Source organism: Equus przewalskii, chromosome 18 (assembly GCF_037783145.1).
Source record: "Equus przewalskii isolate Varuska chromosome 18, EquPr2, whole genome shotgun sequence".
Classification (NCBI taxonomy): domain Eukaryota; kingdom Metazoa; phylum Chordata; class Mammalia; order Perissodactyla; family Equidae; genus Equus; species Equus przewalskii.
In genome coordinates, this window is record NC_091848.1 from 36,315,824 (window position 1) to 36,341,579 (window position 25,756).

General features: G+C 42.8%; 1 protein-coding gene across 9 annotated transcripts in view; it reads left to right on the forward strand.

The window, feature by feature from the left end:
• SLC12A8 (solute carrier family 12 member 8) overlaps positions 1-24,404 on the forward strand; it is a 127,075-nt gene extending 102,671 nt beyond the window's left edge. For 7 of the 9 annotated variants that reach the window (XM_070583651.1, XM_070583653.1, XM_070583654.1 and 4 more), the window contains 5 exons: positions 4,967-5,612; positions 16,605-16,702; positions 17,250-17,367; positions 21,293-21,353; positions 23,944-24,404. In XM_070583651.1, coding sequence (XP_070439752.1) covers positions 4,967-5,612; positions 16,605-16,702; positions 17,250-17,367; positions 21,293-21,353; positions 23,944-24,106 — 1,086 coding nt within the window. In that variant the 3' untranslated portion in view covers positions 24,107-24,404. The remainder of the gene's footprint in view (positions 1-4,966; positions 5,613-16,604; positions 16,703-17,249; positions 17,368-21,292; positions 21,354-23,943) is intronic. The other 2 variants (XM_070583658.1, XM_070583659.1) reach the window with 1 other exon arrangement.
• Positions 24,405-25,756: the final 1,352 nt, after the last annotated feature.

A 25,756-nucleotide genomic window follows, 5' to 3' on the forward strand; every position in this document is an offset into this window, starting at 1 on the left:
GTGGGTTGGCTGAGTCAAAGGGTAAATGCATCTTTAATTTTAATAGCTATTGCCAAAACGACTTCCATGGGATTTGCATCATTTTGTACTCTACTAGCAATGTGTTAGAGTTCCTGTTTCCCCACGGCCAGCACCACTCTTAGACTGAGGCCAAGAGACCCTACTCTATAGGACTGTTCTAGTCCTTGGGGTAAGAAGTTCATGAGGTCAAGGAGATGTGCCTGCTTGGATCCTGTGACCCCCTTCTAGATGGTCCAGGAATGCTGCATCCAGGAATTCCCTGCCCAGATGTCTCCCTAGTCCACATCCAGGGTCTGCAAGGGCCTCTTCCCTGGGCCTGTCCTCTCTAGGGTCAGGGTGTGGGCTGGGAGTCCACATGTGAGTGTAAGGCGCCCCAGGGTATAGTCTGGGAAGGGAAGGGAGCTGGGCTGTGAGCTGGAGGCTGTGCATGGCCATCCTTCAGTGAGGAGCTCTGAGGAGTGCAAGATTCTAAACTTAAACCTGGCCTTCCCCATCATCTTGAAGGTATCTTTGCCAAGGAAGGAGGATAGAAGATATTTGTTTAACAGTTAGCTTGGTTTATCATTGTAAATATTTAGAAATAATGCATGTGGGCTGCCATTTGCACCCTTGCCCTGAGCACCACAGTGTTAGCAATGTGTATGACCACAGTGTTAGCAATAAACTCGTCCACGATGTCAGCAGTGAGTTTGTCCATGGTGTTAGCAGTGGGCTTGTCCACGGTGTCAGCAGGGAGCTCTTCCTCAGTGTCAGCAGGGAGCTCGTCCTCAGTGTTAGCAGTGAGTTCGTCCACAGCTCATTGTCAAATGTGAATTTTTGCCAATTGTGTAGTGAGAAACGACATCTTAGGATACTTGTGATTTGCATTACTCTTATTATGATGAAGTTGAATATCTTTTCCTCTAAGAGTTATTCATATATTTTTGCTGTGATTGTTGGGTTGTTTCTTTCAATATATGGAAGCTCTTTTTGTTGGTAAGGACATTAACTCTTTATGACATGTATTACAAATATTTTCTCTAGTTTGTCACTTACCTTTTAACCTTGGAAACTCTTTTTTCAAACCGTCTTTACATATGATTAGATTTCATTAGCATGTTTTCTTTTTTAAGAGAATATGCTTACAAAAATTCTTTTGAGATACATTCAACATACAGAAAAGGGCTTCACACCACTGCGAACCGTCTGAAGCATAACTATGAAGTGAATGTCCCTCTAGCCTCCACCCAAGAACACTGCCAGTCCCCAGACGCTGCCCTCCACACGCCCTCTCTGGTCAGAGCAATGTCCCTCTCAGTGTGGCAGCTGTAGCTACTGTCCTGACTTCTATGATAATAATTTGCTTGCTTTCTTCATGGCTTTACTGAGGAGTCAGCAAACCTTTTCTGAAAAGGGCCAAATAATAAATATTTTAGGTTTTGCAGGCCCTATGGTCTCTGTCACAACTATTTGTCTCTGCAGCTGTAGCTCAGAAGTAGCCACAGACAATACCTAATGGGATAGACATGGCTGTCTTCCAGGAAAACGTTATGTGCTCTGAAATTTGCATTTCATATAGTTTTCATGTGTCACAAAATATTACTCTTCGTTTGTTTTTTTTTTCCCAACTGTTTAAACATGTAAACCGACTCTTAGCTCATGGGCATCCATAAACGGATGGTGGCCAGATTTGGCCCATGGGCCATGGTTTGCAGACCATGTTTACTTCCTACATATGCATCTCTAATCAAAATAGTTTAATTTTCCCTGATTTTTAACTTTATATAAATGTCACATGCTTCTTTCACTTAACATGATGTTTATGACATTCATCCACACTTTTGCCTGTAGCAGTAGCTTGTTTATTATCATTCCTATATAGAATTTCCTCATTTGCTACAATTTATTGATTCATTCTGCTGTTGATGGACACTTGGGTTGTTTCCAGTTTGGGACTATTACAGACAGTGCAGTGAAGATTCTTGTACCAGTATACTGGTGCACTCGTAGAGTTCTTCCGGACTATATACCCATTGATGGAACTGCTAAACTGTCAAGTGTGAACAGTCAGCCCTCAGTTGTCTGCAGGTTCCACATCCACAGATTCAACCAACCTGGGATCGGAAGGCCCACGGATGGTTGCATCTGTACTGACCATGTATGGACTTCTTTTCTTGTCATTATTTCCTAAACAATACAGTATAACAACTATTTACACAGCATTTACATTGTATTAGGTATTATAAGCGATGTAGAGATGATTTAAAGTATATGGAAAGATGTGCATAGTTTATATGCAAATACTGAGCCACTTTATATAAGGGACTTAAGTATCCGTGGGTACAGTATTCGCAGGGCTCCTGGAACCAATCTTCCATGGATACCGAGGGATGACTGTATATATTCACCTCTGACATAACGCCAAACTCTTTTTCCAAAGTAGTTGTGCTAATTACAGTCCTATCAGCAGTGGACAAGCATTTCTGTTCCTCTATATTCTTTTTTTTTTTTTAAAGATTTTATTTTTTCCTTTTTCTCCCCAAAGCCCCCCCGGTACATAGTTGTGTATTCTTCGTTGTGGGTTCTTCTAGTTGTGGCATGTGGGACGCTGCCTCAGCGTGGTCTGATGAGCAGTGCCATGTCCGCGCCCAGGATTCGAACTAACGAAACACTGGGCCGCCTGCAGCGGAGCGCGCGAACTTAACCACTCGGCCACGGGGCCAGCCCCATCTGTTCCTCTATATTCTTGCCAATATTTGGTATTACCAGACATTTTAATTTTTGCTAATCTGGTGGGTGTTTAATGGTATCTCCTTATGATTTTAATTTGCATTTCTCTGATTACTTAATGAGGTTGGGCATCTTTTATGTAGTTAATAGGCATTCTTTTGCTCATTTTTTTAGTGGGTTGTCTGTCTCCTAATTATTTTGTAGGAATTCTTTGTGCATTCTGGGTTACCCTTTGACAGGTATATGTGTTGCAAATATCTTTTCCCATTCTTGGCTTGTCTTTTTATGGTATCTTTTGGTGACAGAAGTTCACATTTGACTATTTTATCACTTTTCAACCTACCCTTATCAAAGTTCTGGCCTGGACTGCATTTCCTTCAACTTACTTAGGACCCTTCTGAGTTCTCTTTAGTTCTACAGATTTACTTTATTCTTTGTAGTTTTCTTGTTAGAATTTGCTAAACAACTGTAGCAAATGTACCCAAAAGTGTAATTCTCAAAAACAATAAAAGTGTATTTTTACTCCTTTTCTTTTTAAAAAATAATTTTACTCTTAAGTTCTAGGTGAGGCGTTTCAGGTCAATATGAGCTCTGATCCTCAGAGACTGAGACTGGTGATGACTTTGCTATCTTCATCCTGTAACTTCAAAGGTTGCTCTCTATTCCAGCCCTCAGTAAGCGGGAACACACCTGAAGGAACACATGTGGGAGGTTTACAGGTCAGATCTGGAAGTAGCTTCTATGGTTCCAGAGTGCTGGCAGTAAAGGAGGTGGGAGCAGTAGTTAAATCCTGTGTATCTCCTGAGGGCAGAGCTGACAATATTTGATGATGGAGAATGAGAGAATGGAAGAGGCATCAAGAATTTTGCTTGACTGAGCAACTGGAAGGACGAACTTGCAATTTTATGAGATGGTGACTGCAGAAGTAGTAGATTTGACGGACAGGAGATTGGGGGGATCAGCAATTTGGTTTTGGACATAGTAGGTTTGAGATCCTTTTGATGTCAACCAAAAATGTTGAGTAGACAGTTGAATATTTCCTTTTTTGTGTGTGAGGAAGATTGGTCCTGAGCTAACATCTGTGCCAGTCTGCCTGTGTTTTATGTGAGATGCCACCACAGCTTGGCCTGACAAGTGATCCTAGGTCCCTGACTGGTCATCTGCACCTGGGATCCAAACCTGTGAACCCCAGGCCTCCGAAGCGGAGCTCACAAACTTAACCACTATGCCTCCGACTGGCCCCAACAGTTGAATATTTAATTCTGGATTCAGGGGAATGTTTCAGGCTGGAGACTCAAATTTTGGAATTGAGAGCAAGAAGCTGGTATTTAAAGCCATGAGCCTGGTTGAGATCACCTAGGAAGGGAGCATAGATAGAGAAGAGAAGTGGTCTGAGGATGGAGCCCTGGGCTGCTTGAAATGTAGATTTCAGAGAAATGGAGGAGCCAGGAACGGAGACTAAGAAGGAGCAGTCAGTGACAGGGAGACAAATTAGGAGAAGCTAGACGAAGAAAGTCTTTCAAGGACCAGAGAGTGATCATCTGGGTCAAATGTAGTTCTTAGGTCAAGGAAGATGAGGACTGAGAAGTGACTGTTGTTTGTGGCCCAGGAACTCAGTGACTGTGATGAATAGGTTCTGTGGAGTGACAGAGTATATGAAGTTAGCACATTTTTCCACTCCTGTTCTCCTGAAGTTCACCATACCTACCTCCATTAATAACAGATATGTATAAATGCGTGTGTGTGAGCATGTGCATGTGTGTATGTTTAGTATCAAAATTCTCTCACCTCAGCCATCCATGATTCTGCTGTGTCTCCCAGGGTCTACCAGTCCCCTTAAGGTCATTTTTTCCATTATAGCCTGGGAAGAATCAACTTTGAACCTCTTTGATTTCCAAGGCTGGTGTTAAAACCCAACGAAAGACAAAATGAGAAGTATTTGGGAAGTCCGAGTTCTATAGTAATGCCCTACATTAATAGTTACTAATACAACTAATGCCTATGGTGTGTTGGGAGCCCACTGTGTGTCAGTGCCATGTCAAGCATTTTAGATGCACTAACCCTGATCTCACAATAACCCCATGAGTTGGATATTATCCCAAGTTTGTAGACAAACAGTTATTAACACACCAAGAATCACATGGGAGAAGTGGCTGAGCCATTATGAGTTGTGTTTCTATCATATGTGATTTTCTTCTGAAATTTCATAGTCCTGCTGTTATTTTTGTTTCTGCAGAAAGGGCCAAATAAAACACCTGTAGCTTCCATCTGCCTGACCAGCTTGGTGACCATGGCCTTTGTCCTTGTGGGTCAGGTGAATGTGCTGGCCCCCATCGTCACCATCAACTTCATGCTGACATACATCGCGGTGGACTACTCTTACTTCTCCCTGTCCATGGGTCCCTGCAGCCTCCCCCAGGTGCCTGAGTCAGGGCACAGGGAGGGCTCGGAAGCTCTCCACTGCTCTGAGCATCTGCTGTTGGCGAAGGCTCCCAGCTATGGCTCTGAGAGCACTGCCCAAAGCCTCTCTGAGGGCACTCTGCTAGAATTCACCAAAGACATGGACCAGCTCCTCCAGCTAACCAGGAAGCTTGAGAGTAGCCAGCTCAGGCAAGGAGAGAGTGATGTGACGCTGGAGAGTCAGAAGGGGAAACGCAAGAAGGCCACCAAGCAAACCCTACAAGATAGCTTCCTCTTGGACCTCAAGTGCCCAGCTTCCTTCCCTACTGAGGGCTCTGATGGATTGCCCACTGCCTCCTGGCAGGGACAGGAGTCCTCCTGGAACAAGCAGAGTACCGGAAGTGAAGGGGATTGGCCTGGGGGAGCCTGTGGAGAACAACTTGTCCCTGAGCCAAGTAGCCCGCTTAGGCCAAGTGGAGAAGGTGAGTGCTTCGGAATCACATGGGGGCCTCCTAATTTGGGGTGACTACTGGTTACCTCACCTACCCAGTTATCACAATCCTCTTTCAAGTCCTTAGCTGGTTCACTTTCTGGCTGGGTTTAAAATCCTTGTTAATTTTTTTTTTTTTTTAAAGATTTTATTATTTCCTTTTTCTCCCCAACACCCCCCGGTACATAGTTGTATATTCTTCGTTGTGGATTCTTCTAGTTGTGGTATGTGGGACGCTGCCTCAGCGTGGTTTGATGAGCAGTGCCATGTCCACGCCCAGGATTCGAACCAACGAAACACTGGGCCGCCTGCAGCGGAGCCCGCGAACTTAACCACTCGGCCACGGGGCCAGCCCCAGATTTTTATTTTTTTTTCCTTTTTCTCCCCAAAGCCCCCCAGTACATAGTTGTATATTCTCCATTGTGGGTCCTTCTAGTTGTGGCATGTGAGACGCTGCCTCAGCGTGGTTTGATGAGCAGTGCCATGTCCGCGCCCAGGATTCGAACCAACGAAACACTGGGCTGCCTGCAGTGGAGCGCGTGAACTTAACCACTCGGCCATGGGGCCAGCCCCCTAAATCCTTGTTAATTTTGATATTTATTTTGAAAAGTTATATTTAGATATCAGCTGAATACGTAATTCGACTCTGTTATAGATAGTTGATTTTAAACAGAAATTTCTAACTACTCCTGTATGTTAGAGCTGAGAGCCATGGCTAATAATTGAGTATTAATTTCATTTTGCTCAAAAATTAGCAGAGGTATAATGCCAACATGAATGACACCAGTTTCTCCTTTCAAGAGAAGTGGAAAAATGTTGTGGCAAACTGCCTGGCAAGGATTCAGTATGTTTTATCTGTGGAAGATGAATGTCCCAAACCAGGCAAGAGGGGATGGAGAGAAGGTGGCCAAAGGAGCATAGCTTTTCCTTGCTTTCTCAAATCTACAAAAAGAGACACAGAGAGACACTCTCAAAGAGAGGCTTGCAGAGCCTGAGAAATTCTGCGAGAAAGAGAAAACTCAGAATTTTTGAGACTTCCATATTCCAGGTGTTTTACCTACATTATTTCATGTAATATAATAGATATTAGCCTTTTCCATCTTACGAATGAAGACCCTGAGGCCCAGTGGGGTCACAGAGAAGTCTCAGAGCCAATGCTTTGCACAGCTGGACATCGCAGCCAGGTCTGCCTGTATGTGAAACCCAGTGCTTTCCTCTATTACCGTGCCCCTTGAGATCTGTACCGACAAGTGTGGGCAAAGAGGAGGAGACAGAGGGACATAGAAGGAGATGTCTAAAAACAAATGCTTTAGGTTCTCCCACACACCTGCTCTTGCTTCTTTGCTTCCAAATTGTTGGAAAGTTTTTAATGGTGGGGGCATTATTAAAATTTTAAAAATTATTTTATTTTTATCAAAGTAATAAGTGTACAGTTTAATAAGCCAAGTGGAATTAAAAGTCACATACTCAGAAATAGTAGTCCCCGCTCTTCTGTACTGTCCTTTTTCCCCTTCTCCACCTGCTAGTCCCACTCCCAGAAAATCCCACTTTCAACCAAAAAGTTTCTTTTTCTGTTAACCTTCATGTTACTAAATAATGTATTTGTATTGCTGCTTCTTGATATGTCAGTTTCAGATATCACCTTTGGACTTTCTATTATGGTAAATGAAGATGTAACTCGTTTATACCACCCTGACTTCTCATGCATTGTCAGCAGTGTAGTTCTATCACAGTTTTTTACTTAGGAGCAAGTATTCATATTATTGTGATTAAGTAAATATTGCTTAACTCTGCGCCATATATTATACTGTGATTATATTTGGTTTTTGTCCAACTTTTTCTGTTTCCTAGAGTTAATAATTGCCTTGGTTTTTTATTTGCTTGGTTTTCTGTCATCATTTTCCTCTAAATGCTCTGGCAGATGTGTCAAACACCTGTCAATGTTCTTTTCTAAATACTCGAATCCTTCAGAAATCTATCATATCCATTTCTTTTTTTCCCTCTGTCCTGTGGCTCTCATCATATTCCACTCTAGACTCTGTTCTGTTGGCCTGCTACAAAGCTGTCATCTTGGAATTCCTCCCTTTATCACACTTCCGTGTCAAATTCAGGGAACAAGAGATTTCTTGGATACGGTATTATAGTAGAATTTTGTCCTTTTTTTTTGCTTACCCAGCGTTGAATGACCTCCCTATGTTTAAAGAATTTCCAACGTTATGAGTCCTGGTGGGAGGCAAGCAAACCTCTTACTCTCAAAGCTGAAAAGGTCAGCTACGCAGTTTCCCAGCCTCTTCTGCAGCCAGAGTTCAGGCAGGAGACCGAGGCTCTGCTAATCGGAGGAACCCTCCTTATACCTGGAACTGGGAACTGGGAACCTGAAGGAATGGGAACTTTGAGGAGTTCTCTGGAAGCATCATGGTAGCTGCAGGGCGACTACATTCCTGCCTCCAGTGTCCAGGGCTTTCAGGGTCAGTGGGCTGGCCGCAGTGTCTAGACCTTGGTGCTTACAGCATTGGTGTCCCCACTAGACTGCTCTGACATATAATTTTGAGTGTTGTCCCTGGCTGCATACCCCTGGACTTGATCCACTAGCCTTTCCAGCTATTCTTGGAGGGGAGGCTGGGAAATATCTTTTTAGTTGGTCATATTGCTGCTTCAACTGATGTTTGTGTGTGTGTGTGTGTTTTCCTGAGGAAGAAGGGGACGTTGGGTAGCAACTATCACTCTGTGCCACAATTATCCTGTTTTTAATTTCCAAGGGCTCTTGTAACCTGATTTGTCGTTATCCTTTTTTTTTTTATTTGATCATCATCTCATTCTTGTTTTATGAGTACAGTGCCCTATCTTATCTCTCTGGTAACATCACTTATTCTCCCTTTAAAGTCTTTTTCTGCTCCTTTTACTGTCCTGTGTTCTCTGAGTTCTTTTCCCTTTGGCTTGGTCTTGCTCTCTCTTTTATATTGGAGCCTTTACTAAAATGTCTGTTGGTCTTTTGATTTCTTTTCTTACTTAGAAGTGAAGTACTACAAAGCTGTTTAGAAGACCTGCACACCGGGCAGGGCTTGTTGAGGGGGACACCTCACTGTCGAATGATTAGGGAGTAAGCTCACTTTTTCATGAGAGGACCCCCCATGTGACTATCTAGAGGTTTTTCTGGGGGTTTTCAGTTCCTCCAGAGAAGAGTCCTTTAATCTCTTGCCCGGGGGTCACCCTGATGGCTGCTTGCGTTCAGGGAGCTGAATGAGATAAGGGAGTTGGGGGCATCCCACTGTTGAGGGTACAGACTTTCATTTAATTCTCTGGTTTCCAGCTCTGTTCCCCTGCTCTCACTGTGCCTGGTGTCCCAACTCCACGCACTCTCTGGTTTGATTTCTTCACAGGAAACTCCCCTTGGAGAGGGAGTGTGGCAAAGGAGGAGTTGATACCTGCCTGCATGGGCAGAGGAAAGGGTCTTGGTGTCTAACTTTTTCGTATGCAACCAACCCCTTGCACCCTACCACTTCCCAGGGGCATAGTACTTCCTGGTCCTGAACGTTGCTGGGGTCTACGGGGGTGTATTGGGCTTCTCCCTGCCAGCACCCTCTCTGTATGCCCTAGACTTCATCCTCCTCTGCTCTGCTTGGTCTGTTACCGCTCCTCTGTCACCTCTCCATCTTCCAAGACTTGTTTTTATCCCTTCTCTCATTCTCCTCGTGTTTGTGGGTTTATGCCTGTTTAATTCTTTTTCTGTCTTCTCAGTGGGTTTTCAGGAGAGATGAGTGGTCAGTTTGCAATGTTTAATCAATGAAGTGGTCGCTACTGAGTTGCCCAATCTTAGAAATTGACCTCTCCCTCTCCTCCATCCTTACTGCCCTTACCTTGGTGTAGACCCTCGTGATCTAGCACCCAGACTCTTGTGAAGTCTCCAACCTGGACTCCTGCCTCCAGATTCTTTCACATTCTTTTCCTCCTTCTCATTGTCCACTGAATGATCCTCTAAAATAAAACTCTCATCATGTCTCTCTTACTTACAAACCTTAGCTGGACTCTAATACCTTCCGTTTAAAATCCAAGATCTTCAGTGTGATTTGCAAGGTCCTTTCCAATCCTGCCCTGACCTACCTTGCTGGCCCATGCACTGTGTGTTCCAGCTACACCCAGAAGAGCACTCTAAACACATCATGTTCTTTATTCCCTCCTGCCTTTGCGTACGCTGTTCTGCCTTCTCAAATTGCTTCACCTCCCCCTTCTCCATCTGGAAAAGTCCGATTTATGATTTATGATACATCTGAGTTTTCAGACCATTTTCACCTCCCTCTTAGAAGGAGTCCCTGATTTCCTTTCCTGCGCAAGCATAACATTTAACTCACATGAATGTGTAGATAATTATCACATTGTTTTATACATTTAGATCACATTTGTTTACACATGTGTCTTCAGGCCTACTTGTCTGCCTGTCTTAAGGAAAAGAAGTTTTAGTTTCATTCCTTTGCCCCTAGACCGTGAGATTCCTGTAGCCACAAACCATGTCTTTCTACCTTGTATTCATCACAATACTCCCACACAGTATGTGACACACGACAAACAGAGGCTACTTAAATGGAGGAACAATTGAAGAAATATTGGCTAAAAGATCAAATCATCGATCAGTAAAGGAGAATAGAAAGAGTTAAACTATCCTAAGAACCTAATCTTTGATAAACCAGGTGCCATAAAATAATGAGAACCAAAGCACTATTGAATAAATATTGTTGAGAGCATATGGACCAAAAAAATTAAAGTGGGGCTGTATTTTATACCTTATATAGCCACAGATTCATTATTTATAACAGCTGTGCGAGAGAGATATTTCTGACTGTTGAAGGCATCATCAAAGACAAAAAGGATCTGATTAAATAGAAATAAAAAACATTTGCACAACACTGTGTCACAGAAGGAAATAATTATTCTGACAAACACAACTGATAAAAGCATACCTTCCAAAGCTTATTATTTTTAAAAACAGGAAGGTCAAAATCCAGATTCCACTAAAGAAAGGTCAGAAGACATGAATATGCAATTTAGATTTGAGAAATCAGTGCCCAGACTCATTCATTGTCCATTCAACAAACTAACTTTTACTGTTAAGTGTTAAATATTGTTAGTAGCTAAATATAGCTAGTGTTTATCGAGTATGTCCCATGTTCCTAGCACTGAGATAAGCACTTTAACATGGATTATCTCATGTAAGCTCAGTTAGGCTTTGTTATTATCTTTGTACAGAGGCTTAGAGAAGTTAAACACTTGCTTAGAATACGAGACAATCAGAATTCAAACCCAGGTCCATTTCACTTTAGAACCTGTTCCCTTAATCACTACACAAAGTGTATGCTGCTTGCTGTCAGCATATGTTGTGAACTAGGCCATGGTGTTAATTAAATGAACACAAATTAAACCATCTTTAGGATATCATTGCTTATTTATTAAGCTGTCAAAAATTTAAATAAAATATAGCAGATATGTGGTAATCAGGTATATGCATACATTGCTGGAAACAGTGTCAATGGATTCATTCCTTCTGGATCAGTCAATTAAAGTTTCTCGACGTTTTTGGTCATTATTTCTTCAAATATTTTCTCTTGCCCTTTCTTTCTCTGCCAACCCTGTGGGACTCTCATTACACATTAGTTGATACACTTGACATTGTCCCCCAGGTCTCTGAGACTCATTTCCTTTCTCTTCTACCTTTTCCCCTCTGTTCTTCAGTTTGGATAATTTCTATTGATCTATCTTCAAGTTCACTGATTTTTTCTTCCACCATCTCAAATCTGCTGTTGAGGCCACCTAGTAAATGTTTTATTTCTGTTACTGTGCTTTTTAACTGCAGAATTTTCATTTGGATCTTCTTTTATGGTTTATATTTCTCTATTGATATTCCCTATCTTGAAAGTCATTGTCTTCAGATTTTCCTTAAGTCGCTGACATTGTATTTTTACTTAATTCTTTGTTTGTATTTATTATACGAGGTGCTTTGAAGTTTTTGTTTGCTGTACCCAACATATGGGCCCACTCAAAGTCAATTTTCTTTGATTTCTTTTTTTCCTGGGCATGGGTCACAGTTTCCTGTTTCTTTGCATGTCTTGTAATTTTTGGTTGAAAACTGGACAATTAAGATAATATGTTGTGGCAACTCCTGATTCTGATGTGTGTTTCTGAGTTCTTGTTTGTTTGTTTTAGTAAATTGCCTGGATTTGAACTGCAGAATCTGTCTTCCCTGTGGTGTGTGGCTTCTGATGTCTTTACTCAGTTTTTTATTCTTATTTTAATTTTTAGCCTGGCCTCCCAGGGGTTTGCCCCTGTGTCTGCATGGCCCATAAGCCTTCCACTTTCTGCCAGTGGATCTGTGTGTGGGTTGGGAAGCACAGTCAAAGATGCAGCCAGTTCTCCAGTCTCTCCTGGCTTTTACTTTTTTCCACTTTCTCTTGGGTCTCCCCAGGCATAGGCATAGTTTTCCAGTTGGCCAGGAAAATGTGGGGAGCCTTAGTCCCTCTGTGGCTTTCTCCTTTCTAGAATCTTCCCTTTAAATTTCTGGCTGGTCCACTGCTCACCCTAGCTAAGTCTACAACCTCAGGCTAACAAAGGTGAGGATTTTCCCCCTTCAATTTTCTACTCTCTCACCACATTTAGCTTATAAAGGCACAGGTTTTTTCCCCCTGCTCCAAATCAAGTTTGCCCTCTCTGGTAGAAAAATTGCTGGTTTCTGACCAGCTCCATGCTGGTAAGAACTGGGGTGGGGATGGGAGCAGCCCAGACAAGAAGGCCACAGACTCTCACTATTCTTACCCTCAGCTCCAGCAGTTTTTGAAAAATAAACACTTCTCAACTCGTCTCCATTTGGTAAGTTTCTAGAGCCCTGAGTGATTGTTTTTGAGGATTTTGTCGAGTTGTTTACTTATTTCTTGTAGAAAGGATTCACCGACCTCTTCACATTGCCATAGCTGAAAGTCTCTCTAGTTCATTCTTTCTGGAGAATGATCTTTCAAGATGTAGCAAGAAATATAAAACTGTTTAATTGCCCTGACTTAGTAAATCTATTTGGAGGAACTGTCTATCAAGGAAACAACCCAAAACCAAACAACAAACCATAAAACGTGTACAAGATTGTCACAGCTGCATTGTTTGTGCTAATGACAAATTAGAAATAACTTAAATGTGTACCATTTGGAAAGTGGTTAAGCAAATTGTAGTATTAACATCATAAAATACTACCTAGACTTGAAGCATGATCTCATGTGGACTGAATCGATGCACATTCCTGGTTCGTACATTCTAATTAGAACTATGTTTATTTAGTCTGATAACGGTATGGTATGCATTTTCAGAGATGATTTAATATTTATTTTAAGTAAGTTCTATATTTTCTAATTTCTAGATTTTAAAAGGCAATTTAAGATTATGCATTATGTTTATTATATTTGATATTTTTAACATGTCAGATGCGTGGCTTTATTTCCCTGTTTGTTTTGTGACTGAGGCTTGGTAAAGCTGCCTTCCTGGTTATTACTCTGGCATTCCTAACATGAGGAACTGTCCCCTTTCACCACCAGTCTGTAAGACTTGCTTCTCCCAGTGAAATCCTAGATAAGAGAAAAAAAGTCTTAGCCACTTAGGAAGGATTTTGGAACCAGAATTCCAAATTCAGAATTCTATTCAGAATTCAGAATTTTGACCAGTTGTCTGTATTGTCATACCTATTCAAAGTCATCGAGCATCCTTTCGTGAGTTCTCCCTTATGTCTCGTGTATGAAACTGCATTGTGCCTGCCTGGAGGACCCACCCTTCCTACTACTTCCCCCTGAGTTCCTCAGAAAACACCCACACGCACACAATTCCCTTAGGTACAGTGTAATTGAGGTTGTACAAGGTCAAGATCAAGTGTGAAAGGGTGAGCTTAACATGTGACAAATCTCAAAGAGGTAAAAATCTAAGTCCTTAACCAATAGTATTCCTTAATTACAAGGGGGGCAACTGTATTTCACTAAGCCTATGATTTAAAAAATGAATCATGCATTGGGCTTGTTAAAATTACACATTTAATTAATGGCAATCATAACAGTATTCCTTCTTTTAAAAAAAAGTAATAGCGCCATCAATTCAAGTCAATCATAAACATTGGCAGAGTTTATTTTAATCCACAATTCATAAGGAGAGCTTTATCGAGTACTTCCTATACACAAACTTATAAATGCCTAGATTTGGCATTTAGAGATATAAAAGATAGTCCTGGCCCTCTTTACGTATGGAGGTATGAAAGAGCACATGATGAAGGCACATATATGTTGAGAGGGTGAAGACTTCTCGGGGGCTAGGAGACTTTGTTCATACATTTAGTCACAGGTATGGAACATTTACTGCATTCCAGGCACTGTTCTAGGTGCTGGGGGAACATGCTGAATAGATGTGGACGGTCTCTGCTGTCACTGAGCTTGCATTCTAGTAGGGGAAGACACATAATAAACAAGCAAACAAATGTATACTGTAATGTCAGTAAGTGATAAGCACAATGAAGACAAATAGAGTGGGTAATGGGATAGAGAGAGACAGGGGAGTGGCTGCTATTTCAGATAGGTTTGGCAGAAAAGATACCTCTGAGAAGGGGCTATTTTAGTGGAGAACTGACTTGGATAAAGTAGTGAGCTATGCAGGCATGTCAGGGGAGAGTTCAGGCAGAGGCAATGGCGTGTATAGAGGTGCACGTGGGAAATGGGCTGGCAAATTGCAAGAACAGCAGAAGTGCAGCCGAGACTGCAGAGGAGTGGGCCCGAGGAGAGAGGTGGGAGATGAGTACGATGAGAAGAGTGGAGGCCAGTGCTGTGTAGGGCCATCCAGGCCACATGAATGTGATAGGGGACCATGGAATATTCTAGCTTGGTGCTGCAATGATCAGATTCAGTCTTTAAGAAGATCACTGGATTTGTGAGGAATGGGTTGTATAGAAGCAAGAAAGGGAACTGAGGCCAGTTTGGAGGTATATTAATTAGGGTACATGCAACTGCTATAACAAATAATCAAAAATGTAGTGGTTCGAACACAATAGAAATTTATGTCTTACTTGAACTAAGAGTCTAGGAAGGGTGTTCTAAATCAGTGGGAGGCTCTCCTCCATGCATTGATTCATGGATCCAGGCACCTTCCATTGTTATGACTTCCCTATGCCCTAGGACCTTGCCGTGTGCAAAGTCAAGAGTGAGCTACCATTCTCAGAGTTCAGGCACAGAGAAGAGGCACACCTACTCTCTCAAAGACTTTGGTGCAGAAGTGGCACTCACCACTTCTGTTCACCTTCCATTGGCAAGGACTTAGTCACTTGGCTACACATAGCTGCAAGAGATCCTGGGAAGTGTACTCCAGCTCTGGTCTCTGCTACAGGAGCACACTGCAGTAAATCAGATGAAAGATGAAAGCGACTTGAACTAGGATGGGAACAGTGGAGGTGGTAAGGAGTGGTCATATTCAGAATATATTTTGATGATAGAATCAACAGGATTTACTGATGAAATAGATGTAACTATGAGAAAGAGTGGAGTCAAAGATGAATTTTAGATATTTGAGTGAATGGTGGGGTGGTGTCATTTACTCAGATGAAAATATTGGGAAGAATGGATTTTGGCTTTAGCTATGTTAAGATTTGAGGTGCTTGTTAACCATCTAAAGGGAGATATTGAGAAGACAACTAGATATTCAAAACTTCAGTTCAAGGGAGATATGTACTTGGGATCATCAGTGTGTGGATAGTATTTAAAGCTGTGGGACTAGATGAGATCTCCTAGGAGTGAGTACATATGGAAAAAAAAAAGAGTGCTGAGGACTGAATGCTGGGATACTCCAATATTTTGGGGTTAGAAGGAGGAGGCAAGCCAGCAAAAGGAACTGAGAAGAAGTGGCCAGTAAAATAGAAGGAAAATCAGGAGAGTGAGGCATCCTAGGAACCAGGAGAAGAAAATGTTTCAATAAGAAGGAAGGAAGTAATCATATGTATCAGGTGCTAACTGCAAGGTCAAGTAGGATGGGAACTGGGAGTTGACCATTGAATTTGAAAAGATACAAGTTATTGGCAACCTTACAAAGAGTAGTTTTAGTGGAATGGTATATACAATCTTATAAGTGGGTTGAGGAAATAATGGGAGGTAGAGACCACAGGCAATTCTTTTCAGGAATTTTTCTAAAAGAGAGACAAACAAATAGGGCAGAAAACGAGGGGATGACAAGAAGTTATTTATTTAGATGGGAGAAATTACAGTGTAGTTGTATTTGATAGGGCTGATTCAGTAGAGGATGGAAAAATTGATGATGCAAAAGCAAAGTTTTTGAGTGGGACACAGGTAGAGGGATGGGCCTTCGGTAGGAGCTGGGGCTGTTCATCCACTGTAAAAGGAGGGAAGGCAGGAGAGGGTACAGATGCAAGTTGTAGATTTGGTGTAGATGTAGCTTGGTAGATTTGGTGATGAAAGGATAAGAAAGCTGTCTTTTGAGAGGAGATGTAGTTTTGTTACATCGGGGAGAAAGAGAATGAGTTGACTAGGTATAAGATCACCGAGGAGCGCTGAAGTGTGGAAGAGGATGATATGTGCAAGGGAGCACAGATAGTCTTGGACCATGGAATCTAAGCTAGCTAAGAGGTAAAAGGGAGTGAAAACAGGAAGTAGGTGATGGAAAGCAAAAACATACTAGGTCGAATTGACTGAAGGTCTCTCTGTGGACTATGAATAGCTGCAGTGGGGGAGAGCAGAGCAAATGAGAAAAAAAAGGAGGTGTTGGGCTGAGAGGAAATTAGAATCATGATTTCGGAGGTGGAAGATTACTGGTAAAGACAAGCCTCAAGTGTAGCCAAGGGAGTTAATGGTTGAGGTGAGTTGTCTTTTAGGCTGAGTTACAAAATTAGAGAAGAGGAGCTAATAGGTATTTGCTCGTAAAAATAGAAGAGGTAAATTTGTAACCAAGGATTTGGCTCATTTTTTTTTTTTAGATTTCTTCTTGAAGTCCAGGTTCCAGGAACAAGATGTCCAAGGGAGACCGACTTCTTTCTACACTCGCATGTGCAACCCCTGGGTCTCCCTGTTGGGGGTGAGTGACTTCATTTTGATCTCAGTTGTCCTTGAGGCATAATTCAGGTGTGTGATCTCTGGGTGGAGGGGGTTGGGGGGGAGGAAAGAGTCTTAATTAGGAGCAAGGTGATTTAATTGACTATTATATTAGAATTTAGATGAGACTACATATGGCAAGATTACATTTAATGAACCACTTATTTTAATCAATGATTTACTTTTAAAATAATCATTTCTGATAACCTCTGGGTCACCAGATTTCTGGGTACACCAAATTAGCGTAATTTCACTCATTTTTTTCTTATAGGGAGAAGTGGGACAAGGAGGTAGGATAGAATGTCTATTTATTGATAGTTTTGGCTAGAGAGTGCTTTCAGGAGTGTGTCTTCTCAAAAGCCTGCTTCAGTGTGGTTTTTTGAATTGTGAGTGAACTTCGGTTATTCAGACTTTTATGGTGATCAGAGGTGGATGAGAGGGACTCTGATTCCTTAAGGCCCCCCCTTTGTGGCTTGCTTACTGTGGGACACACCATCGGGTGACTTGCCCTTCCTGCTCTGTTTCCACAGGCAGTTGGGTCCCTTCTCATCATGTTTGTGATCCAGTGGGTCTATACCCTGGTTAACATGGGTGTTGCTGCCATTGTGTATTTCTACATTGGTCGGACCAGTCCAGGGCTTCATCTTGGTAAGCAGCCGAGCCATTCTGCCACCACCTCCCATCTTCTCTTTTAGCATTCATTGAAAAAAATGTGTCGTAAACGCCTATCAAATGCCAATGCGCTGACTCAGATGTGAATCCCATTTTCAAGTAGCTTACAGTCTAGGAGGAAAAATATGATGCACATAAATGACAACAAATAAAAAATAACAACTTACTATGAGGTTTATAAGACATGGGGAAGTAAAATGGGTGGTAACAATAGTGCAGCGGCCGGGAGGGAAGAAATGGAAATAGGCTGTTGTAAGTTTCTGATACTGTATGTGAAGTACTATGTATCACTTAAAGGTAGACTGGGATAAGTTAAAAATTGTTTTGCTGAGTGAAAGAAACCAGACGAAAAGAGTTCATAGTGTATTATTTCATACGTATATGTAATAATTGAAAATGCAAACTAATCTATCATGACAGTAGATCAGCGGTTGCCCTTGGATGGGAGGCAGGGGTGTGGATGCCTGGGGGGGAGATCTCATGAAGTGGCTTGAGGGAACTTTTGGAGATGATGGATATGTTCATTATCTTGCTTGTTGTGATGGTTTCACAGTGTATACCTGTGTCAACACTTACCAAACTGTACACTTTAAATGCATGCAGTTTGGTCTAAAAATATACCCTGGGTTTGTTTTAATCAGCTATGGTAAGACATACACACACAAAATGGTTCTCATGAAGGGAGAAATTTATACTCACAGATCTCTAGAAACAGGAGGCACAGCATGCCGTGCAGGACCACATGGGGAAGGACGAGAGTTGGTCAGGAGGCAGAGGAGGAAGAGGGGAGAACGGGGCCCCGGGCCTTTATTGGGGTTTTAATGGGAAGGAATGGGTGAGAGAGGGCAGGTAACTGAGCAAGCTTAGAATTGGATAGTTTGAACAATTTTGCCAGGCTCTGCACTATAGGGGTGGTCTCTAGTTGTTGGGTGCCCGGCCCTGGAGCAATTTAGGCAGGGGAGGATTGGCGTGGTGTGCTAGAGTTTGATAAAGGAGGTGGTCGGGGGCGTGGGCTCTGGACTGGCTGGTGCTCACAGGGGAGTTATTTGCTATCTCTAGGAAGTACCACCTCCAGAATCAAGGCCCCAAATGCTAGAGCATCAAGAATACAGAAAGTAAGAAAATATAGTCAGTACTCTGTTATTGCATGTCAGTTACTCCTCAGTAATAAAGGTCTTTAAAAAATACATTTGAGGGGCCAGCCCAATGGCATAGCAGTTAAGTTCACACGCTACACTTTGGCAGCCTGAGGCTCCCAGGTGTGGACCCACACACCACTTATCAAGTCACACTGTGGCAGGCGTCCCACATATAAAATAGAGTAAGATGGGCACAGATGTTAGCTCAGGGCTAATCTTCCTAAGGAAAAAAAAATACATTTGAGAGCCAGCCCCAGTGGCCTAGCAGTTAAGTTCAACACACTCTGCTTAGGCAGCCCAGGTTCGGTTCCTGGGTGCAGACCTACACTGCTCTGTTAGTGGCCATGCTGTGCTGGCAGCCTACATACTAAAAAATAGAGGAAGATTGGCACGGATGTTAACTCAGGGTGAATCTTACTCAGCAAAACAACAACAACAACAACAAAAACATTTTGAGAGCCCTTTTCAACAAAATTCTACGATGCCCCAACTTAAAATGAAGCAATTGGTTTCAAGTCCTAAGTAAATCGGATGAACCCTAACAATCCAGGCAAACTGAAAATAAAGTCTTCAGAATTAGAATACTCTGATGTGTATTTTTGAAAGAAATGCACTTTAAACACTTTAAATCACACGTACATTAAAAATAATGCTTTAGGGGGCTGGCCCGGTGGTGCAGCGGTTAAGTTCGCACGTTCTGCTTCTCGGCGGCCTGGGGTTCATCAGTTCTGATCCCAGGTGCAGACATAGCACCACTTGGCAAGCCATGCTGTGGTAGGTGTCCCACATATAAAGTAGAGGAAGATGGGCATGGATGTTAGCTCAGGGCCAGTCTTCCTCAGCAAAAAGAGGAGGATTGGCAGCAGATGTTAGCTCAGGCTGATCTTTCTCAAAATAAATAATGCGTTAGAAAAAGTCATGCTAAGAAGAGGTCCTCATATCAGCTAATTTGTGTGTGCATATTTGAGGAAGATTGGCCCTGAACTAACATCTGTGCCAGTCTTCCTCTATTTTGTTTGTGGGATGTCACCACAGCATGGCTGATGAGCCATGTGTAGGTCTGCACCCAGGATCTGAACCCTGGAACCCTGGGCCACCAAGGGTTCACGGAGTGTGCGAACTTAAGCACTACACCACCAGGCCGGCTCCCCATATCAGATAATTAATGGATAGAATATATTTTAATTAACATAATGATTACATCACTAATCACTGATGTAATCTGAATTTCTTAGGAGTTAGTTTGATGTTAAAAAATTTTAATATTTCCCAGAAATCTATTCACAGGAAAGTATGAAATCAAATTTCAGGCCAAACTTCATCTAAAATTTAGGTAATTTAGAATCTTTGTTGTTTAGTGCCTTTGAGGCACTTCCGACTCCTAGCGACGCTGTGTCCAGCAGAGCGGAACCCTACCCCGCCTTTGTCACCATCTGCTCATCTTCCGGCACTCTATCAACCAACACTCCACTGCTGTTCATAGGGTTTTCATGGCCAGTTTTCTGGACGTGTGTGGCCAGGTCCTTCTCCCTAGTCTGTCTAGTCTGAAAGCTCTGCTGAAACCTGTCCACCTTGGTGACCCCACTGACGTTTGAAATACCGGTGGCACAGCAACAGCAGCCACCACAGTGTAACAACCAAGAGACAGGTGCTGTGGTTCCCTAACCAGAATACGAACCTGCGTCACAATGGTGAGAAGGCCGACTCTTAACCGCTTGACCACCAGGGTGATTTAGAATCTAAGTGATCACAAATAAGTAGGGTCAGTTAATAAAATGTTTGTGTTTATTTTCTTCCTTTTGAGAATCTCAAAATACATTAGGAATCTCCTCTTTGTGACTGCAAGTTTTAATGCGAATCTAAAATTTATCCTTCCTTTAACCATAAGAATCCTAAGTGAGACTGAGTAAATACATGTTATCAGTTACATATGTTGACGTTAGCCAAGATTCTAACACAAACCTCTGAAAACAATGCTAACTTCCTGATCATACATTGAACATTATCTAATTAACCAATTTTCAACCCACCATTTACATATATACATATATTTGGTAGAATGAGTATGCATAATTTGGAAATGCATTTTATAAAGTTACATTTAATTCGGTTTCCTGAAGTTATATATAATTTATTGTGTGTTTTTTAAAAGCCACACCAAAAGAGATGGGTTTTTTTTTAAAAAAAAGTTGATAAACCCTCTTCTGATTGTGGTGTCTGTTTGGCCAGGATCAGCATAGTCTCACTTCACACTTCAGCTCTAGCCCTTCTGCATGTTGAGCGCTGGGATGCACTTAACAAGTGCCGGGTCCTGTGCGTGTTGTGCTGTGAGCGTCACGAGGATGGAAAAGACGCGTTTCCTGTCCTCAAAGAGAGTATGGTCGCGTAGGGGATTTTATAGCATGTATTTAACACATATTAGTATGAATCTAAGAAAAAAGTATGATTAAAATTTTTTTTAATTCCCCAAACTGAAGTTAGCAAGTCTTCTGCTTTTTTCTCTATAGCACTATATTCAGTTTCTGCAATTTTGGAGTTTAGAAATAAATTTTTGGAAACTACATACAAGTATGAAGTCCTTAGCAGGCCACTGTCAGAGAGTGTTATAATGGATGTTGTTTGGTTAGACTGAAAAAGGAAAGAAACCCATTGGGCTAATTCTGTGTGTGTGTCAGGAGGTGTATATCCACCCTATTAAAACTGAGTTTCTAAATGCGTACGTAGAGCCTTCATCAATATTTATGTATATGTCTTCCCTGCAGGATCAGCCTCCGGCTTCAGCTTTTTCAGATGGATGAGGTCTCTTCTGATCCCTTCCTGCAGGTCTGTGCCAATCTGGGGCCGGGACCGGGGCGAATGAGTGCCCCGCAGCCCTGGGAGTGCTAAGGGGTGTCCCATTCCTAGCTGGACTTGGTGAATTGTGTGGGAAGCTGACAACTGAGAACCTCGAGGAGACTCAGACACTCCTGCTCACTGCCCTGTACCACCCAGCCCCCAGCCTCAGCAATTCAGAAGCTTCCTCTGGCCCATGTCCTCTTCGCTTCTTATCCTCAGGAATCATGAGCAGAAGCTTTATTTAGAATCTGATTGCTGGTGATAAGGGAACTACTCTCAGTGAGTTCACGGTCTAAGACACACAAGCATCACTGCATAATCGTACACAAGACTAAGGCCAAAAGGACTCCTATTCTTCCATCTCCAGTCAGAGGTAGTTGACATGACTGTATTGGCGAAACTGCAGAGGCCAAGACCAGAAAGAGAGGAGAGATCCTGGAGGATTTCTGTGGGACCTCCATGTTCAAATACACAAGGAGAGGGAAGAACACACTTTCCTGAGACACAGGAGAAGGCCTCAGAGGGAACGTAAGAGTTCATGAGTGCCGCAATCTCTTTCCTGCTCCGCCACCCTTCCAGTGCCAGTCCTTCCTCCCCTTTGAAGGCCTCAGGACTCCGAGGAGTTACGTCCCTCCCCTTTCAATATCAGTGAGGAGCCAAAGCTGCAGGCTGGGAAACGCCAGGCAGAACCCAAGCAAGTGTTTATTTGGTTTCATCTTGTTGGTTTGTTTTTGAAACTCTAGATGTCTGGGTTGCACTTGCCAATCTTTCCACCTCCCATGCCCAGACATTGCTCATGGACTAGGGGACCCTTTCCCCTGATCCCAGATGGAAGTTCAATGTATTTTTTTTCCATTTTTTTCTTATGGTAAAATACTCATAATATAAAATTTACCATCTTAACCATTTGTAAGTGTGCAGTTCAGTGGTATTAGGTACATTCATATCGTTGTGCAACTGTCACTGCCATGCACCTCCAGAACTCTTCATCTTGCAAAACAGAAACTATATCCCCATTAAACAATAACTCCCCATTCCTCCCTCCCAAGAATCTTTTTTAAGACAGCTCTTTATAAGCACCAGTCTGTTCAAGTTGGCACAAGAAATGAAACCTTGGTGCTAGAGCCTGGGATGATGAAGACAAAGGAGCGGGTGCTATGAAAACCAACCAGGAGAGGGCTGAGGGGAGGCTGGGGGGGGAGCACTCCCTGCCATCTGCTTGGAAGCTGGGCTGAACGGCCTGTTTGGAGCTGTAGGAGGGATGGGGTCACCTTTCTGCCTCTCTTCCAGTCTGAGGCACCAGGTTGGGTGACTCAGGTCACAACACGCCTGCACTGGTCTCTTTGCTCCTACCACATAATCTTGAGGAAGAGTTGAGTTTAAGTGGAATAGATTCTGTGTAGAATTTGCCTACAGATTCTGGAGCTGCAAATGGTATGTGGTTGAGAATTTTTGGCCTTGCCTGACGTACAGGAATATTTTTAGGCATTTCTGGTTTCAAAGCCTACAAATGGCCATGGGAGATCGCTGCTCCTTATGGTGCACTTTGAATTCCTGGAATTTCACCTCGGAGGTCACTGTGGCGCTATGTAGAAAAAAGAATGTATTAGGAAGAGAATTATTCTTAGGAAAGGATAGTGCTTTGGTTGAAATAGAACCCAGTCCACGCTATTCATAGCTGTGTGGGCTCGTGAAGTGGGTGGTGGATGCCTCAGCTAACTCTCAACCCCAGACTTGCTGGCCTCACCTTGCTGACTCACCATGGCCGTTGACGGGTGTTTTGTGGTGGTTATTCAGGAGGGTTAAAGGACCAAGAGATGATGACTCCTGTTAGAGTAGAAATTGGTAGCTGCATTTTCTATTTCGTAGTTTTGAGTTTTTTTCCACCCCTAGCCCCAGATGCTCTTCAAAACCAAAGACAAATAATATTTTGTGTTGGGGCAATGAAATTTGGCTATGTTACTTCCTCTGTTCCACTTACGGTTCCCCAATTATGTGAAATTAAGCCTGACCCTCAGAAGACCTTCTTTCCCGAAGTCCCAGCAACCGCCCAGGTGATAATTCTTAGGCCATTTTAGACTAGACAGTGAAGTATATTATTTCCATGAACTCAGAAGAACGCAGTGGTTTCACCTTAAAGCATTAATGAAAAAAGTGCATTCGAAAAAACACTTATGTGTTGACTGGTATGGCATTTTTGTCACTTCCTAATCTTACTTCTTGAAGATTCAATCTTTACAGAAGTTAATTCGTTTCCCAGAAAACCTCAACCTATCTAATTTAGCTATGTTCTCATCAAGCAGCTGCAAGGCCTTAGTCATGTGACCCTGAATTTCTGTAACAGGACGTTTTTCCAGAGTCAGTTGAAACTTTCTGCTTCAGTTCCACAGATTTATAACATTAGATGTCTAATGTTTCTTTCTTTTTTTTTTTTTAAAGATTGGCACCTGAGGGGCCGGCCTGGTGGCGCAGTGGTTAAGTTCACACGTTCCACTTCGGCGACCCGGGTTCGCCGGTTGCGAACTTGGTAGCACTTGGTCTTTCCTTCTGACCATCCTTTGTGTTTCTCTCACCACAGGAGCTTGCGATGCCCCCAAGAGCAGATAATTTTGGCGCCGTCCCTAGCTAGGGTTGACATGGAGATGACTCAGCTCACCCAGGAGAATGCAGACTTTGCCACCCGGGATCGCTACCACCACTCCTCCCTTGTGAGTCGGGAGCAGCTGATGCCTGAGTATTAGAGTACTGAGCCCTCAGTACTAGGCAGCCCTAGGACCCTCTTCTCTTGGAGCTGCCGAGTGTACAGTGGACCCAAATCCCAGAACTTTTGTGGAGCTGGTTATCCCCGGTAAGAAGCTCAAAGATCTGTCCTCCCACTGCCATTTTGGACCATGGAAATCTGCATTTGTGTCTGCAGTACCACGTGTAACCAGGGTAACGGCTGAAGAGCTCCACGTGGACACCAACACTTGCAGGTGTGGAGAACCGGACCAGATTGCTTGTTCTGAGGGCCACAATAAATAGTTATTTTAAATGTTATTTTATTGTTTATTTTTTGAATAAATAATATGCTCCCAAATCCCAAAGTATAATCATATATATAGTGAAAAATCTCCCTCCCATTCTTATTCCCCATCTCTTCAGTTCCCGTCTCCTGCCCCAGAGGTAACCACTGTCCTTATATATACTTCCAGCATCTCTTTGTGGAATGCAAGTAAATAGGAATGTGGATTATTATTACTCCCTTTTTATACACAAAAGGTAGTATATTGTACATGTGTTCTGCACTTTGCTTTTCCTCTTAGCTTGGAGGCATTTCCATATCAATACATACACAGTTTCCTCATTATTTCTCATTGTATGAGTGTGCTATAATTTATTTCATCAGTTCCACAATGCTGGCATTTGGATGGTTTCCAGTCTTTTGCTATTACAATCAGTTCTGCAGTGAATAATCTTGTACATATGTCCAAGCATAAAGTTATATCTGTAGGATAAATTCCCCTAAATGGAATCGCAAGATCAAAGGGTACATGCATTTGTAAGCTATTATTGTTTAGTGCAAGTCTTTCTAATGAGAAACTTAAATAACCATGAATTACCTAGCGGTGACTCATGTTCTCAAAGCATTTGTGGTCCCCAGCTCTCTGAGCACCTTTGCAGCTGTTTTGCGGTATGAACGCCTGAGGGGACAGGATGATTTTGGTTCCTCTATGAGCTCAGTGTGACATTCATCACGAGTGGCCAGTCCTGGGGGCCATGGCAGTGGCTTCCCCCGGATAAGGTCAGCCCGTGGCCCAGAGTCAGTGGTTTTACCACTGAGCCATGGGGGACATCCTATTGGGTCAGTTCTGACCTCCGTCTTCTGTTGTGTGGATTCTCAGAAGTCAGGCTGCTGAGAACCACCTGGGAGGCTTGTTAAAAGTGCAGATTTCTACAGCTCACGCGCAGACTTTTTATTCGGTGGGTTTGGGGGAGAGTCCTGGACTTCCCATTTTTAATGAGACGAGTGCCTCAGGTGATTCGGCGTGGGAGACCCTTGGACCCCATTTGGAGAAACACTGACCTGTTGGATGGAACGGGCTTACAGCGAACCGGGGGGTGGGACGGTCATGAGGGGCCAGTTGGCTCTTAGCGTCTCTCCTAGAAAATGAGATCTAGTTTATGATTACTCTTCACAATGAGATCTAGTTTATTAGTACTGTTTATGTACTGTTTTGGTCAAATACCAGACTTCGGAACATCATTAGAAATGACTTAAAGAAAGCAAACTGAGTGAACAGTAGTCCTGTGGGAAAGAGAAACGTTGTTAAAGATGGACTGTGTTCCTGAAGGCTTGAGTTGGTGATCTCTGAGGACGCTTGTTAAGAAGAAGCTGCACTAGGTTCCTG